At 46.9% G+C, this 17,627-nt stretch overlaps 1 protein-coding gene across 4 annotated transcripts; it reads left to right on the forward strand.

Annotated features, from left to right (window-relative positions):
• Window positions 1–999: 999 nt before the first annotated feature.
• Window positions 1,000–16,735, forward strand: SERBP1 (SERPINE1 mRNA binding protein 1). Of its 4 annotated transcripts, none has more exons than XM_063406869.1 (10): window positions 1,000–1,470; window positions 4,514–4,676; window positions 5,758–5,895; window positions 6,008–6,103; window positions 6,674–6,748; window positions 8,432–8,609; window positions 12,026–12,073; window positions 14,388–14,561; window positions 15,449–15,487; window positions 16,320–16,735. In XM_063406869.1, exons 1-10 carry the CDS (start codon window positions 1,110–1,112, stop codon window positions 16,374–16,376), a joined length of 1,329 nt encoding a protein of 442 aa, XP_063262939.1. In that variant the 5' UTR covers window positions 1,000–1,109; the 3' UTR covers window positions 16,377–16,735. The 4 variants fall into 4 exon arrangements, with proteins under 4 accessions (XP_063262939.1, XP_063262940.1, XP_063262941.1 ...); XM_063406870.1 differs by having other exon boundaries at window positions 1,001–1,470; window positions 6,032–6,103; XM_063406871.1 differs by lacking the exon at window positions 12,026–12,073 and having other exon boundaries at window positions 1,002–1,470.
• The last annotated feature ends 892 nt before the right edge of the window (window positions 16,736–17,627 follow it).

Below are 17,627 nucleotides of genomic sequence, written 5' to 3' on the forward strand. Positions count from 1 at the left end.
TCAAGAATGGAACAAATGTAATTAAATTAATTTTAAAGCAATTATTTCAAGCTTCTTGGAGCAGGCAAAGCAAATATTGGAAATAACATCCTTGCTGAGCACAAAGTTTATTTTATAACAGGTGCCAAAATGTTCTGATGACTTGGAGGTGTAAACTGTGAGCAATCAAATTGTGTTTTGAAGGACATGCCCAATCTGTGCCTGTTTATTATGTTTTACATATATATAATGTTTTATATCTATCTCTTGATACAGTGTCTTTTGATTATATTCAGATACTAGTATATATATGTATATATAATATACATATGTTATTATAGTGGTATGCTGACATACAGTTGCATCAATATATTATTACTAATATACAATATTTATTATATTAAGTGTGTACTGCATGTTATGTATTATGCATGATGTATTATGTTATTATATACTATACATTATCATAGATTTTATAACATACCGTATATTACATATTATTGTATTTACCAATATGCAGTATTTATTTATACTGTATATTGCTATACTAACAGGATGTTAATATGCATTAATACCACAAACATCCACCACCTCCACTGGACACTGCTTGCTACGCCTGTCCGCTAATTAGATGCCCAGAAACGCCCACGAAAGCGGGAAATCTTGGTAGAACTTTCAGATCAAGGCCTGGAAATCAACTTTTATCAGTTCATAACGGCAAATTTCGTAATTCCACTTTATTTTTTTAGGTCTTATTTCTGAGGGAGGCCACATGCGGGAGGTACCAGAGGCGCGGGGGTCGACGGGGGAGGCGGGGGGGGCGCGGGGCGGGGCTCCGCCCCGCCCCGCGTCCCCCCCCGCCTCCCCCGCCGACCTATTCCCCCCCGCTCTCTCCGATGGTAGAGTCCACGGCGGGAAATCCCTCGCCCGCCTCACACAATGGCGCGCAGTTCGCGGCGCGGCCGCCGGCGGCGCTGTAGCGCCCGCCCGCCCTCCCCGCGGAGGTGCCCGGATGTGGCCGCGCCGGAAGAGAAGCGCGTCTCCTCAGGGCCCGCCATCTTGTGCGGCAGCGAGCAGGGCGCGGGGGGCCCGGTAGCATCCGCGCAGGATCCCGCCGTCGGGGGCCCATCATGCCCGGACACCTGCAGGAGGGCTTCGGGTGCGTCGTCACCAACCGCTTCGATCAGCTCTTCGATGACGAGTCCGACCCCTTCGAGGTGTTGCGCGCGGCGGAGAGCCGGAGGAAGGAGAGCGGCGGCGGCGGCGGCGGGAGCCAAGCGGGCGGCGGAGCCCGAGGTCCGGCGGGCGCCCAGAGCGGCTCCTCGGGCGGGGCCGGCGGAGCAGGCCAGGCTGGCGGCGGCGCGGGCAGCGCGGCCAAGCAGCTGCGCAGGGAGTCGCAGAAGGAGCGCAAGAACCCGCTGCCGCCCTTCGCCGGCGGGGACCGCCGGGAGGATGGCGGGGGCCAGCCCGGAGCGCCGCTGCGGAAGGAGGGTGAGCGGGCCGGGGGCTCGGCGGGGAGGGTCGGCCCGGCCCGCACAAAGGGGGCCCGGGCAGGGCCGAGCCGCACGTGGGGCCGCGCATGGCGGAGCCCGCCCGCGGGGCCGGTGGCGGCGGGGCCGGTGGCGGCGGCCCGGGCTCGCCTGGCCCCACGTGTCCCGCGGCTCGGCCCGCGCAAAATGGAGTCGGGCGTGCGGGGCGCCCGGAGCGGCCGCGGTGCCGGCGGGAGGGAGAGGGGTAACGCGAAATCCGAAATTTCAGCAGTGAAGGGAATCGTGGAGTGGCTCGTGTTGGAGGGGATCTTAAGGGCCATCCCTGCCACAGGGCACCTTCCACTGGCCCAGGTTGCTCCATGCGCCGTCCATCCTGGCCTTGGACACTTCCAGGGATCCAGGGACGGTCGCAGCTTCTCCGAACAACCTGGGCCAGGGCCTGCCCCCCTTCTCAGGGAGCAATTCCTTCCCAATATCCCATCTAAACCGGCACATGGAATCCTGGAACAGTCGGGATGGAAAGGCCTGACTCGTTCGGCCCCTGCCATGGCAGAGGCACCTTCCACTAGTCCAGGTTGCACCAAGCCCATTCCAGCCTTGTGTCCTGAACTTGACTCGTGTTTCAGGTGGTCCGATGGATTTGACAGGATATCTGGATGTTCCTGGGCTTTCCAAAATCCGTTTGGGTCATTTTCTAGGGAAACAGCGTTAATAGCAGTCTTCTTGTCTTCATATATATTTAGATAATAACTAGCATGAATTCTTAGTTTCTGTAAATCTGTATGAAATCCTACATGAAGGACTGTGTAAAGAAAGAAATTAGAGTATAAACAGTCTGCAGAATTTGGGAATTAGGAGGGCAGAGCCCCACATGGACAGGGAGGGATGCGGGCACATGGCCTCCCGTCCCGGCAGCTCCACCGCGCCCAAACTTCAGCGCTCGGGCCCTGGGTCACAGCCCGGCCTCAGAGGAATCCTTGAAAGGCATCGGAGTGTGGTGACAGCGGGTGACGTGGGAGCGAGGGAATAACAGGTTAAGTGCAATTTCCACAGGCTTTTCACAGAGCACGCTGCTACGTGAGAGCATCTTAAAGCTTCCACATATATGTTACAGAGTGATGCTGATTCTCCACTGTTTTACGCTGTTCAGGAAAGAAATCGTTTTAATATATTATTTGTTTTGAAAAGTTAGTGTTATAAATGTTACTCGAAAGCACCTTGTGAGAAGACAATTTTAGGAACTCTGTTAGAAATACTCTTTGCTCGTGGGTCTCTTGCTCATTAACGCTTAGGAGTTTTCTGTGTGAGGGAGGCAATGATTTGTCCCGATTCCCGGTGTCCTCTGGAAGCCTTAGTGAGGTGCAGGATTCCCCCACGAGGTGCACCCGGGACACGGCAGCGTCTCTGGCATCACTGGAAGGGTTTGGCCAGGGCTGGCAGCTCCTCTTCACCCTCCGATCTTCACGTCATGTTTTCAAGGGCAGTGTGAAAAATAAGCGTTTTCGTGGTTTGTTGTGGTAGCGAAACAGAGAAAGTTGGGGCTGCTGTTGTAGCAGTGTCGTAAACAAAGTCAATTTGCAGTTTGAAAATGTCTATTTTTGTGCGCGGCTGTTTTTTGCAGTTCTGGCATCATAAAGGTGCCTGGTGCCAGGGTTTGTTTCCTGTGTGAATGTATTTTAAGCTATTCCTCTACTCCATGAGGCCGCAAGTGATTTGCCTGCTGAATTAGCAGTTCAAAGCTTGGCGATGCTGAGAAATAACTCGTATTTTGGGTTAGGCTTCAGCAGGAGCCCGGTTTTTTGTGAGTGCAGCGCGTTGAACTCGAAATTCAAAAGCCGTGGCGGTTCCATTCCAGTTCTGCAGCATGCCTGCTACTCTCCCTGCTTCCCCTCCTCACATGGAATCCCGTCCTCGTGGAGAGCCCTTCTGCAAGTGTTTAACCCCTTGTTTCCCCAGGGAGTCAGGAATGCTGAGGGTGCTGTGTGTGCCATGCAAACTTCATGGTAAATACAGCTTGGAAGGTGAGGGAGACATTGTTCACCTGGGTGTGTTGGCTTGGATATCATTACAACTGCAACTTCTGGAGCCCCACCCGAATTTGACATTGCTTGCTCGGCAGGAACTTGGTACTTTAGAAAAAAATAAATTAAAAATCATCTTTGACTTTAAAAGCTGGTTCGTTAATTTTGGAGCCAGTGCTTTGGCAAGAAAATGGTATAACAAAGCAGCAATGTGCTTGTCCTCATCTTTTAAAGAAGAGTAAACAAGGCCTTTCACATGAGTGGAAAAGAAAACTGTGTTAGATCTTTGAGAGGGCTTGCTAAAGAAGAGATTGCCCATGGGAGGTTTTTATTTGCAAGAAAAACCCTTTTAGGAGGCCTAGGCAGGGAGGAAGAGCTCTGGGCAGCTCGGTGGCACTGTGGATTCCTAAGCTATTTTGAGAAGTGCACCAGAGGAGAATCTTTGTCAGGGAATGTTGGACTGGGAGGATCTGTGTGGATGAGGACCCCGGTTAGTCACTGAGCAGCACCTGCAGGTGACACGTGCCTGCTACAGGTGCTGGCACTGCTGCCCAGAAGTTTCCAAGAACAGAATCTCAGGATACTTTAGGATCATCATCAGCTCCAAGATCATGGAGCTCAGCTGTCAGAACAGCACAGGATGGCTGACCTGGGGAGCACAGGATTGACTCTCTTAGGGCCACTGAGGTGATGCTCATTTCATTTGGGTGTTCTTCAAATGAAACCCTCTTGTTTTACCTGAAAAGCGCCTTTCAAAGAAAAAAATTAGTAATAAAATCTTGCTTACCTTGATCTTTGCTTGAAAGTTGAGCAGGGATTGCTGAAGTTTTCAGTCAAACACAATTTGAAATCCTGGGTAAAACCATGGCTGAGAAGAGTCAGGTGGAAGTGGAATTGCTCAGTTTATCCAGAAATAAAACTTCTGTTCCCGCTTGTTTGCCGGGGGGTGGGTATCTGTCCCGGGGGGTCGGTATCTGTCGTGGGGCACTGCACATTCCGTTGATTGTTGGCCTGATGTTTCAGGGATAAGGAGGATTGGCAGGAGGCCTGATCAGCAGCAGCAGCAGCAGCAGCAGGGCGAGGGCAAACCCATCGACAGGAGACCCGAGCGACGGCCTCCCCGCGAGCGCCGCTTCGAGAAACCCGCCGAGGAGAAGGGCGAGGGAGGAGAGTTCTCCGTGGATAAGTAAGAGTTTTGTCTTGATGATAAACTGCTTCCCTAGCTCTAGCAGCACAGGCTGTCCTGCCTTCTGCTGCTCAGGTAAAAAAGACAGTTGAATCAAGATGAAATTCCTGTCATGCAGATGATAACACTTCACTTTTCCATGGATTTTTTTGCAAATTAACTCCAGTTTTAGGCTGGGAGTGATGTGCATGAACAGGTTCATAGGAGTAACTGAATTATGGTTCAAATGAAGATATTCACTGTATTTCTCTACAGCTATAGCAGATAGCTCAGGAAGGGAGCCCAAGGAGAGCTGTTTCCTGCAGGATGAGATTTGTTTGCTGTTACAGCTGTGCCTTTAATCTGCACAGCTGACTTAAAGCCAGCTAAAGTTTGTCCAGGTAGGTGTTTGCACCTTGGCTGCAATGGCTTCACACCTGGAAGTGGTGAAGCCATCTTAGATCTATGTGAAATTTAAATTGTCTCGAGTATTGTGAGGCAGCCAGAACTCAAGTAATGTTCAATATTAAAGTTTTAATTGCAAAGTTAAAATCCTTTTCAAAATAAGTTGGATAAAAGCAAGTTTAGTTGAAGTTGTAGCATCAGTTAATTGTGTAACACAATACAAAGATGAAATTTTGGAACTGATGCCAGAAGATGCAAAGAAATGACAATCCTGAGCATTTGTTTCCAGATTCTAAAATCACAGAACCACAGAATGGTTTGGGTTGGAAGGGACCTTAAAGGTGATCTGGTTCCAACCCGAACCACGGGCAGGGGCACCCTCCCCTATCCCAGGTTACCCCAAGCCATTCCAGCCTGGCCTTGGACACTTCCAGGGATGAGGGAGTGACTTTTTTGAAATCAGAGCCCGAACCCAGCTACAAACTAATTATCCAAGGGAAAAACAAGTAAATAAAAGTTCTCAAAGAGCAAAGGAACCGTGAAACACGCTGTACGTTTTTGGAGGCGAATCACTTGACCCAGCTTACAGACAGCAGTTATCCAAGCAGAACTGAGTAAATAAAACCCTCAGAGAGGACAAGACATGAGATGCAGTGTGTGTTTGGAGTGAATCCTGAGCTGTGGCTGTTCCTGCCAGACCCATCCTGGAGCGGCCCATGCGTGGACGCGGAGGCCTGGGCCGGGGCCGCGGGCGCGGGCGCGGGATGGGCCGCGGCGACGGCTTCGACTCGCGCGGCAAGCGGGAGTTCGACAGACACAGCGGCAGCGACCGATCGTGAGTCTCCCCCTGCTCCCGTCCCTCCTGCCTCCTCCCTGCCCCCACCCCCCGTGTACAATTGATGTTTTGAGGTGTTCTGGACACTATAATGTTAACTCAGTTTTGTTAGTTCTGTTTCACATTCACATTTCAGCGGCCTAAAGCACGAGGACAAGCGCGGCGGCAGCGGGTCGCACAACTGGGGAACCGTCAAAGACGAGCTAACGTGAGTAACCTGTCATTGCTCAGAGAGCCATTAGCACTGTGTTAATCAGCCCTAATTATGGCTTGCAGAACACCCAGATTTAGCTGCCTTTTTGCCTTTGATCTCCATGATTTTTGCCACGCTTCTGCAGAGTTTAAAACCCCTGAGATTTCTCGTGATGTAAGAACAGCTTCGCTGTTCAACCAGAATTTTGGGGAGGTTTGGGAGGTCTTGTGCTGGTTTTGTAACAGTTCTTTGTTAAAATGAGACTGTTTTGTTTTTAGTAAATTTTGATCAGGATAAACGTGCATTTTGTGTTACAAAAATTCAGCTATCCCATTGAAATCTTATTTTTAATGCCCAAATCCATTTCGTGTTGGAAGGGACAGCGGGAGCTTTTCAGGAAGGGTAGTAGGAAGCGTTGGGGAAAACCATTAGTTAAGTGAAAAGCACAGAATTTAAAAGGCACAGAGAGCCACAATCCTTATTGAAACAGTAAATCCAAGTAGATCTTGATTGTTAATCTTACGTAGCTTTGAGGAGGGATGAAGTTGTAAAAATGCCCCAACTCCCAACGTTATGTAATTGCAGTGAATTGGATCAGTCAGCTGTAACTGAGGAAACGCCAGAGGGAGAGGAGCATCCGCCTGCTGATTCTGAAAATAAGTGAGTACCACCCCTCCTGAGCTCCTGGCTGCTTCAGAGGGGCTGCTGCATTACCTTCAACCTCTGCTGGTTATTCCCAGATTTCTTTGGCCAAACTCAGAATATCAGTAGATCATCCACAGTGCTGCTGAATGAGTCTCCTTAAAATCTTCGTGTCTGGAAATTGTCTTTAAAACATTCCTTGGTGTCCTGCAGGCTCTTTCAGATTTATTTTTTAACAATCATTTCTAATACACTTTGGATCTTTGCAGCTCCAAATTCCAGACCCAAAAGCATCTGTGCTCAGACTAGGTAGAGACACCAAGCAAATGGGACAGAAATGCCAGTAAAAGGCAACTTTTTAAACTTAATTTTCCAAACCAGCATTGGAGACTGTGTGACTGAGCTGTAGGGAAAGGTTGTATCTTCCATTCTCCTGGCGGTTTTCAAAGTTACCTGGATCCCTTCCCATCTCCCTTGGACACAGTTACAGAAGGGACCAGGGGCTGGAGGAATGAAAGAGTAACCAGAGAGGCAGAAGGAGCCTTACTGCTACTGAGTTGGTGTAAAAATGCAAATTTTTACTGTAGCCTAGTGTGACTAATGTTGTATTTTAATGAGGAGAGGGCTTGTAGAGAACTCAAAAAATGGCAAACAGAATTTTGACATACGTGTTTGCTGTGGCTTGATTGCCTCACTGTGAAAACTTTGTCTTTATAGAAAAGCATCTCCACATGGGTAACTTTGTAATTGTCTGGTTTATGTGGGTCTTTGCCCTCAGTGTTTCAGCAGAACTGTGGGATGTTTGGCTGCAGTGAAATCTTTACCTTGAACAAAATAACTTCTGATTACATCCCATGTCAAAAATAATTTTCTCCTACACAGTGAGAAAAAGTTGAAATACAGTAATTTTGACATAAAACCTTTACATTATTGTTCAAAATTAATGGCTGCCAGATGAGAACCTTTGAAATGGAGCCTTTCATGATCATTTTGCTGCACATACACAGCATTGGTTTCCTATAAATCAGAAATTCAGTTGCATAAACACACTGAACAATGACCAGAGGCTTCCAGTAGCTGGAATATGATCTGTTGTTGAGCACAGTGGTTGTGTGTTTTACTTTAAAATAGCCTTTGGCACAAGGCAGAGGTGCTGTATCTCACAAATGAGGTGTGTGCTGCTATTTTTTCAAATTAGCTGGAAGTAAAACTTGTTTGAATAACTGTCTTTGGTTCAACAAAGGAGGAAAATTACCCAAAGCTGGTTAAAATCTAGGTTTTTAAATACTAAAAAGCTTGAAAACTGTGGGAAGAACGAGTTCTCACTGCCTTGACTTGAATGTTTATGAGAGATGTATTTCAAAAAGGGGGGAAGGAGCTCCAAACAAGTCACGACAGAAGTCAGGCTTTCAGATTTGGAACTAAAATTAACAGTAATGTGCAGATCTGATGGCATGGGTCAGTTTTAATTTTAACATTTTGCTGGGCTCAGAGGTGGCTGGGTGTAATTTTTTTGGCACTCTCTCCAAAGGAGATGAATTTTCCTGTGGTGGAAGCGAGTGTTAATATTTTCACCTCTTAACTGCTAAATCCTGGACAAAATTCAACTTATAACCTAATAGCAGCCAGGAGATGATTCTGAAATCGTATCCAGAGTGTAAATGCTTGGTTGTGATGATAATCTCCATGAATTCACCACAGAGAGAATGAGGTTGAAGAAGTTAAGGAAGAAGGCCCTAAGGAAATGACCCTGGATGAGTGGAAAGCCATCCAAAGCAAGGACCGTGCAAAAGTCGAGTTCAACATCCGCAAACCAAACGAGGGAGCTGATGGCCAGTGGAAAAAAGGATTTGTGCTCCACAAGTCAAAGAGTGAGGAGGTAAAGTGCCTTTCTGTGCTTGGAGTGGCCACTTTGTGAAGGGTTTGTTACTGATGAGCATTTTTTGGAGTGGAAGCTCCATTCTGGGAGATGCTGACCTGTAGCTGGAAGTTTAGAAGGTGGGAACAGCATGTTTTTTTAAGTTGAACTTGATTCTTGTTCATTTGAACAGCATTCTTTCAGCAGAACTGAACTTGTGCAGTTCAATTTCACCACCATTCTGACTGTGGTGGGGTTTGGGAGCTGAGCTGTGCCCTTGGGTTTGTAAGAGCTGGCTCTTGTTGAGAGTAGCAGGGGAACGTTGTCAAGTTTGCTTTTTAAAAAAGGAAATTGTGTTGTTTAGCATCTGTTCTGCAGTGCACAGATTCACGGTGCTTGCTAAGTGATGTCAGCTTGAGGGAAGAGTGGTCGTGCCTCAGAGACCTCAACCCCAAACTGTGCATGTGAAATTGGAGGCGTGGGTGTCTCCTCCCTTCGTGCTGTGACACAGACGAGTTCTCGGGGAGGCAGAAATGATTCCTGTGCTCTGGTGACACTCAGCAGAGCTGCTGGAGAATTGTTTTAAATTTGTAGTTTCTCCTGTCAGGCATTGCATAATGTTCATTATTCTGTTCCAAAGTGGTAAGGGGAGATGCACAAGGGAGGGAGGTGCTGAGCTCTTGTTTTGTAATGCAGGGCTGTGCTAATCTTTAGTTTTAATCTTTGTTTTTAGCACTCTGTAATATGTTAAGTAGCTCACTTAAGAGATAGGTGGTTGCAACTTTGTATCCTGATGGTGCTGAGTCGTTTGAAGTGCCTGCTCTCCTAAAATGTGTTCCTGCTTTCTCACACCTTGCCAGTTTTTACCTGGGAGCTGGGCTATAACACAGGGTGTCCAGTAAAAGTTCCATTTCTGTTCTGGTTGGACTCCCAGGGAGTTTGGTCTCAGATCAGGCTGTTTTCTTGCTGTGTGGGGTGGCTGAGTTCTGGAAATGATTGCATGGCTGTGTCTGCTTTGAGCTGTTCTCTGAAGTGATCATTAAATGCTGCTCTCTCTGGCTGGGGTAGAAAAGGGAATTTGAGTTACATTTTATGTTGCAGTGTACTGAAAGAATGTATTAAACAGAAGGATTTATGTGCTTTACCAAGATTACTAAACCTGTAGTTCTTCAAATTCCCTCAGTCTCTCTGAATCAGGTTTATTTGACATTTACTCATCTGTGGGCACTCTTTTTTGATATATAAACATGTGTGATAGTAAAGGCGATGCTACTTGTGAGAAATTTAGAGGCTAGAAAGATCCAGGCTGTATTTTCCGTTTGAAGACTGAATCAGTTAACTCAAAAAAAAACCAAAACCAAAAAAAAACCTCCACCAAAACCCCTCCAAAAAACCAAGCAAAAAACAATAACAAATGAAAGAATCTGAACAAAAACTGTGAGTAATCAAATTACTCCCCTGGAAGACCTGACTTAATTAGTGGATTGTTCTGTTTAAGAGGTGAACTTCTCAAATAAACACGTTGGATATTTTTAGCACCATCACATAAGAAGGTAACAGCCTCTTGCTGCGTAAGCACAAAAGTGAGGTATTAACAAATGTGCCTTTAAATGGAGCTGCTTTTAGCCTGCTTTATTGTACATCCAGCAGATGTGTCTCCCCATCTCCCTTCTTCATTGTTCCCTGATCCCATGGGAAGCAGTGTGGGGATTTTCTCTCAGGATTATAGGAGAATAGCTCTATAATACAGGCGTTAGGGAAGCTTCCACTGCAGCTCCTTTGTGAGCAGCTTTGGAAGGCAAAATATTTTTAAAAACCACCAATTACCTGCTGTTTCCTGTCTTTGTCCTCTTGAATGTGCTTAGGATTTAAGAAATTATTAAAAAATCTGATTATCATTGGTAAGAAGGGAGATGATGTGTGGAAGTGATTTGATTTATAGGTAAATTTTGGGTTCTAGCCCCAGATCTTATGGCTGAAAAACACTGTGTGCCCCAATAGATCCCTCAGAAATTTGAAGCATTGTGGTGAGCACCTGCATTCCTGTAGCTTGAGAACTCCTTGGAGAACTCCCAGGAATCTGGGAAAAAAGGGAGAATGAGGATCTGGTTCTGCTCATCTGCCTCAGTCTTGGGAAAGAGCTGTCCTTCCTTTCCTCCTGCTTGTCCTCCTCGCTGAGGGCTGGAGTGCTTGGCCCTGCCTGAGGTCTTGTCTCTTTTTCCCCTGTCAGGGACTGATAAAATGAACTCTCAGCTCAGTCTCAGGTTCTTTCTGCTTTGTTCTGGAATCCAGGGCCTTCAGCAGCCCTGGTCCCGTGAGCCTCCTGCCAGGACACAGGGTTATGCCATAAAACAGAGATCCTCTTTTCCTCTGGGCCTGGTGTAGGGGCTTGGGTCTTCAGTTCCTACAAAAAACAGGAATGAGGTACATTGTGGACAGATCCTAAAATTTATCCTGAAAGTGGAATCCAGAACTCCTGGAAAATCTGACAGCCAGCAGATCTCTGTCCCTGCTGTGCCTCTTCAAACCTCCTCACTAACCCAGTCCCTTCCCTAGAGGAGGTTGCAGTGGGAGATGAGGAAGTATATTTGGAAAAGAATAATCCATCTCCTCCAAGCTGGGAGGAATGACTCTTGAGTGAAGGCTCTGCAGGAGGATTTCCATGAGCAGTGATCCAAACATCCCAGCTCTTTCCTACTCTGTGCCATGCTGGAGACCAGCCTGCATGTGTGGTCTCTGCCTGGGCTTCCAGCAGCTCCTGGGCAATTTTCTTCTGGTGTCCATCCCCCTGAGCTTTTTCTGGTGTCCATCCCCCTGAGCTTTTTCTGGTGTCCATCCACCTCTGCTTTTCCTGGTGTCCGTCCATCTGAGCTTTTCCTGGTGTCCGTCCACCTGAGCTTTTCCTGGTGTCCATCCACCTGAGCTTTTCCTGGTGTCCATCCACCTGAGCTTTTCCTGGTGTCCATCCACCTGAGCTTTTCCTGGTGTCCATCCACCTCAGCTTTTCTGGTGTCCGTCCATCTGAGCTTTTCCTGGTGTCCGTCCATCTGAGCTTTTCCTGGTGTCCATCCATCTCAGCTTTTCTGGTGTCCATCCATCTCAGCTTTTCTGGTGTCCACCCACCTCAGCGTTTCCTGGTGTCCGTCCATCTGAGCTTTTCCTGGTGTCCACCTCAGCGTTTCCTGGTGTCTGTCCATCTGAGCTTTTCCTGGTGTCCGTCTGAGCTTTCTCTTGTCTCACACTTGGCACATCCATCCTGTGCTGTCCCTGCCGCTTGCGCAGCTGCTGCTGCTCCCTGTGCTGGGTGCCATCTGTACCCAGCAGCTCGTGTGACCTGATTACCTGTTGTTCTGTATGTAGTTGAGTCTCATTTCTTCCTTCTGTTTTCTCCCTTTGTTCCTTTTGTCACTTTGGCGTGGACACACAACTGTCACCAGACAAAGGCGATGACAGAAATGCAGGGGAGTCTGCTGGATTCACATGAGGTACTGATCCTTTCTCTCTCACTGCTGATACCTGGGTGTTAACATCAGCCCCTTCAGTTTGGATATTAAAAACTCACCAAAACTGAGACTTTTATTGAACTTGGAGCTTTTCTGTCTGTGCCTGTTGTCTCACTGTGCACCATCCAGCACCCAGCATGGTTTTAGTCCCCTTGCTCCTCATCCTGCTGATTTCAAACCTTATCATAAAAGCCTCCATCGTGAGTCTCCACTTTTTGGTTGCTGCTGTTTTTCCATCACTGCTTTGGCTCTCTTGGTAGTTTGTTCTTCATTTTTGACAGCCTTCCCCAAAACCCTTAAGTGCAGCACTGCCTTCAAGAAGTGATCAGTTATTAAATCAGAGCACTATTCAGTCACCAAGACAGAGAAATTTAATGTTTCAACTTGTTCAGCGTGTCTGGCTTATCACTGAAGTGATGGAAGAGACTGAGGACAATGTGCTGAGTCTTTTGTTAGAGTTCTAAAAGAGCTTTAATTACTTTGGATGGAGAAATCATCAGGTTACGTAGGGAATTTGCAATTTGTTGGTTCAGTGGTTATACCAGAATCAAATTGTGGAAATCCAATGGTTTTTGGTGAACTGTAGTGATTTGTTTTTAAATAAAAACAGCATAGGGGTGGAAATGCACAGAAATGCTGTACAAATTCACCTATCCCACCCCTCAGAAAAGGGAATTTCCACATGGCTACCAGTAGTTGGAAATAGAATCTCAGTACCTGCGGTGATAAAAACTGAAGATAAAACATGAAATAGTCAGAAAGGAATTTAAAACATCTCTAAGGTGTTCTGTAGTGTTTTACAGAGCGTTGGTGTTAGGTTTGAGTAGTGCCACGTCAGGCTGAGGCATGGCTTTTGCTGTGTCTCCACAAAGAAAAATGACTTTTCTTTGTTAAGACAAACTTCCTAAGTTTGGCAAAGAGATTTCCAAGGGAGGGGTGTACAATGAAATGAATAAAATCAGGAGTGGGGTAGGGAGCAGCTGTTCTGTGGGATACATCCCAGTGGAATGTGTGGAAATGGGGCAGCGTGGAGGGGTATTTTTAATCAGGGAGGGGACAAGGGGGAATGGCAGGGATAGCTGGGATATTGGGAAGGAGCCATGGAATCCAGACCTCTCCATCCCCTTGTGAAGGCTCCACAAATGCTAATTAAAGAGTACAGGGCTTAATTACACAACGTGTTGCCTTTGAAAGTCCGAATGTTGTGTAACTACAGCAGAAATGTCAGCTGGAGTTGGGAAGATTGAAAGTCTGCACATTTGTGTAGGAAAACCAGGAAACTGATGATTGCTGTGCCAGGAGTTGGGGGCTCAGAGGGAAGGAAAGTGTTGGATGTTGCCTTGTTTCTAAAACACCGTGGTTGAGGTGTTTTAGAAATAGGTAATAGGCAAGTTTTTACATTTTTTGTATTATCCTAGAGGCAAAAAACTGGCTTGCACACGGAAAAATATTTGTGTAAAATAGGAGAAATAATTGCTTTAAAAACACCTGGTGGGATTCAGCGTGTAACTGAAATTTTCCAAGGTGCTGAATAACAACGTTGCTGGTGTTTGTAACTCCTGGGAGCATCCCTTGCTCCTCCAGGTTCGGGTTTCCTCCAAATGCACTGGGAACAAACCAGTAAGAGAATATCATGGCAAAGGTGCTGAGATCTGCTTTTTCTAGGGTCACTGGTGGGACTGGTTCTGCTTTAGCTCCTTCAGTTCCTTGTGCTTGAGCTGCTACAGTGAATGCAGAGCAGTGAGGGATTCTCAGCAGATCCCTGCTCTAAAATACTTATCAAGGGCTAAAGAGAATAAAGTGTAAATCCTCAGGGAGGAAAATAAGGATGAGTGACCAAGAGTGGAAAAAGAATTAAAGGAATTGATGGAACCAGGACACAAGATGAGAATTCTACAACATGAGATTCTGTACTGGCTTGGTACTGGGAGTCATTCTGGTCTGGGACACAGGGACACGTTGCCCTGATGGAATTTTGGGAAGGATTTCTGCGTGGAGAGGGCGGGCAGGCATTGGAAGGGGCTGTCCAGGGAGGTTTGGGGTGTCCAGAGAAGGGCTGGGTTGGTGACAGGGTGGGGTTTTGGCCTCAATCCTGGAGGACTTCTCCAGCCTCAGTGATGGTGTGAACTCATGAATTATCTTGGAAAGGTGAAATACTTTGGTTGCTAAGAAATCCCGGGTTTCCCGAGCGGGTGCTGGGATGGTGTGAGGGGAGGGGGCAGGGGCACAGCTGCGGGTGCACAGAGGGGCTCTGGGCGCTGTCTGTGGCTGATGGAGAAACAAACGCTGCTTGCAGGCCCACGCTGAGGACTCGGTAATGGATCACCACTTCCGCAAGCCCGCCAACGACATCACGTCCCAGCTGGAGATCAACTTCGGAGACCTGGGCCGCCCCGGCCGCGGCGGCAGGGGGGGAAGGGGCGGCCGCGGCCGCGGGGGCAGGGCCAGCCGCGGGGGCAGGACCGACAAGGTGAGCACCGCGCTCTCATCCGCACGGGGAGCTCTGCACTCCCTGCGGGGATCCGCCCTTGCTCCGGGGAGATGCTCTGACGGCAAACAGCGCCCTCTAAACCCGAGTGAAAACACTTCTGTGCAAAGTTTACCTTAAACCAGGTTGGCAGGACAAAAGGGTGAATGGTGGAGCGGTGTTGTCATCAAACACAAAAAAGGGAGGGGGAATTTTTAAGAAGTGCCTGTCTTTGTGTCTGAACCTGAAAAATGACTTTCCAGTGTGGACAGGTCTGAATGTTCCATGAGCTGCCTCAGCTGGTGCCAGAGCAGAACCACGAGTGCTGGGCTGGGTGTGCATTGTCACTGCTGGGGGTGAGGGACTGCTTGTACAGCTGCATGTCAGGCCTTGAACCTGAGGAATTCAGATTTTCCAGCTGGAAACAGGGCTCTTACTGGTGGTTCTCTAGCCACCAGTAATGTTTTTCCCTTCTTTGGTGCTAAGGCACCAGGGGAATACCCTGGAAAAATACTGAAAGGGCTTTGGGAGAGAGAATCTGCAGTTCAGCCACTGTAGTGCAGCTACAGTGAGGATCTGATTTACTGTGGATCTCTTGCCTTAGAGGCATCAATCAGATTGTTACTGATTGGGAAGTGAGCTCAGTCTGTGTGCTGTGGTTTCCATCACACAGGTTTGCTCCTTGTCCCTGCTAGCAGACACAGACTTCACAAATATTAATTTATTAGTTGGGATGCTCTCTCCTGACAACAATAGCAGAATATTTCAAAGACCTGAAATTAAACAGTGATGGTTTGCTCTGAGTTGTTTCACTAATACCCTTCAAGAATGCTGCCAGAAATTCCAAGTTCTCCTGCACCTGACTTTGTGTTGCCTTTGTTTCCTTGCAGTTGGTCAAGGAGTTTGATGTGATCCACACGCCCAACCAGGTGGGTGAGCTCTGCATTCCTTGGCATCAGGGACCAAAACTTCCCTCCTTTCTTTGCCTGTTCCTGCTCCTGTGTGCTGAGCAGCTGGAGATGCTGAGCCTGTAGCTTAAACCCTGCTATTACTTTTTAATTCTGGTTTGTGGCCTGTGGAGTCAGGCAAGGCAGAGACTCTGCAGCCACGGGTGTTGATGCAATTCTCATTTTAAATATATTTCTTGATAAATTAATATGACAGGAAGTTCCACTGTCCTGGCTCTTCCCATTCTTCTCCAAGGACCAAGTGAAGAGTATGAAATTCTTAATCTCTGCCCTGGTTTTTAGATGTGGTGCAGAGCCTTTCAAAAAACTTTTTTGAAAACTGCTAAGGAGATCCTTGGCTAATGCATGAATTTTTAGAGCTAAAAATTTGACACAAAAATTACTTTTATCAGCATCTGGTTTCTGAGTGGGAAAAATTAATCATGAAAAACTTAATTTGTGCCCCAGACAGGGCCAGTTCTGTAACATTTCAGTTGTGTCCCTCAGTAAGGATTGGCACAGGGAAGGATCTGCCCGTGGCAGGAGGTTGGAATTCCGTGGTGTCTTTAAGGTCCCTTCCAACCCAGACCATTCTGAGATCTCTTTAAAAAGAGAATTGTGCAAAAATGACGTGCAAACATCACAATTTGCCTACAATTCCTCTCCAGTTAGCTTGGATCCACAAAACTCCATAGGAGGCTTTGTAATCCTTGGAATAAATCAAAAAAAGGGTTGTTTTTGTAGTGATTTCTGCAGCCCCAAAGTGCTGCCAGCTCTGCCTCAAGGCAGTAACTCTGTGATGTTTCTCTTTCAGTCAAGTGCTTCTGCTCCTGACGTAGATGACCCAGAGGCTTTCCCAGCTCTGTCCTAAACTGGATGTCATAAAGCCAACCCTGCCCTGGTGGGCCTTCCTCTCCGAGGCTTGCATGCTTAAGGATCCTAAAACAACTAAGAAATTGAAAAACAAAACAAAAAAAAAAGAGACTGTCATTCATACCATTCACACCTAAAGACTGAATTTTATCTGTTTTGAAAATGAACTTCTCTCGCTACACAGAAGCAACAATATGGTAGTCAAGTTTTGTATTTAGAAATGTAATGGTAGCAGGGATGTTTTCATAATTTTTTCAGAGATTATGCATTCTTCATGGATACTTTTTTGTATTGCTGCTTGAAAATATGCGTTTCCAAACTTGAAATATAGGTGTGAACAGTGTGTACCAGTTAAAAGCTTTCCCTTCATTTGTGTTCATTTTTTTTAATTCAGGATTTTAGACTTTTCCCCCCTTCCTCTCCCCAAACTCCAAAGTAGGTTTTAACTATTGCACACTACTTCAGTTTCCTGAATTCCTCTTTGGCAGATTTTTCTCAGCCCATGGAATCTGTGGAATATTAATTTGGCAGACTGTTAGTGCTGTGTGGAAGGAGCTCCTGGAATCCTTAAGTTTTACTGCTTCATTTCCAACATGGAAAACCAGTCATCTTTTCTTCTCTGTTGGGTAGTTTGTTTACACAAAGTCTTTCCAGAAAATTGAAAGCAGATACTTGAAATCAAGATTCAAAGCACATTGGTTTATGATTTCAATAGGTGTGTATGGATCCAGCAGTGAGTAACTGGTCTGAAAACCAGGTTTTTAAAATTCCTGTATCCCACCTTTCACTCCCCCTTTGGACCTTTATTCCCTTCTCCTTTCCTTCAACAGAACAAGATGCTTTGTTGGCAAAAAAAAGAAAAAAAGAAAGTTTTTAAATTACCTTTGCTTTTTGTTTGAGAGGGTACCCTGAGATATTGGGGGAATTCCTGTTGTTGGAGCTGGGATACCCTGAAATAGAGGTAATTCCTGTCCTTGGAGCTGGCATTCCCTGAGTTTGGGGTAATTCCTGTCCTTGGAGCTGGCATTCCTGGAGTTTGGGGTAATTCCTGTCCTTGGAGCTGGCATTCCTGGAGTTTGGGGTAATTCCTGTCCTTGGAGCTGGCATTCCTGGAGTTTGGGGTAATTCCTGTCCTTGGAGCTGGCATTCCCTGAGTTTGGGGTAATTCCTGTCCTTGGAGCTGGCATTCCCTGAGTTTGGGGTAATTCCTGTCCTTGGAGCTGGCATTCCCTGAGTTTGGGGTAATTCC

Source organism: Prinia subflava, chromosome 10, assembly GCF_021018805.1.
Source record: "Prinia subflava isolate CZ2003 ecotype Zambia chromosome 10, Cam_Psub_1.2, whole genome shotgun sequence".
NCBI lineage: Eukaryota > Metazoa > Chordata > Aves > Passeriformes > Cisticolidae > Prinia > Prinia subflava.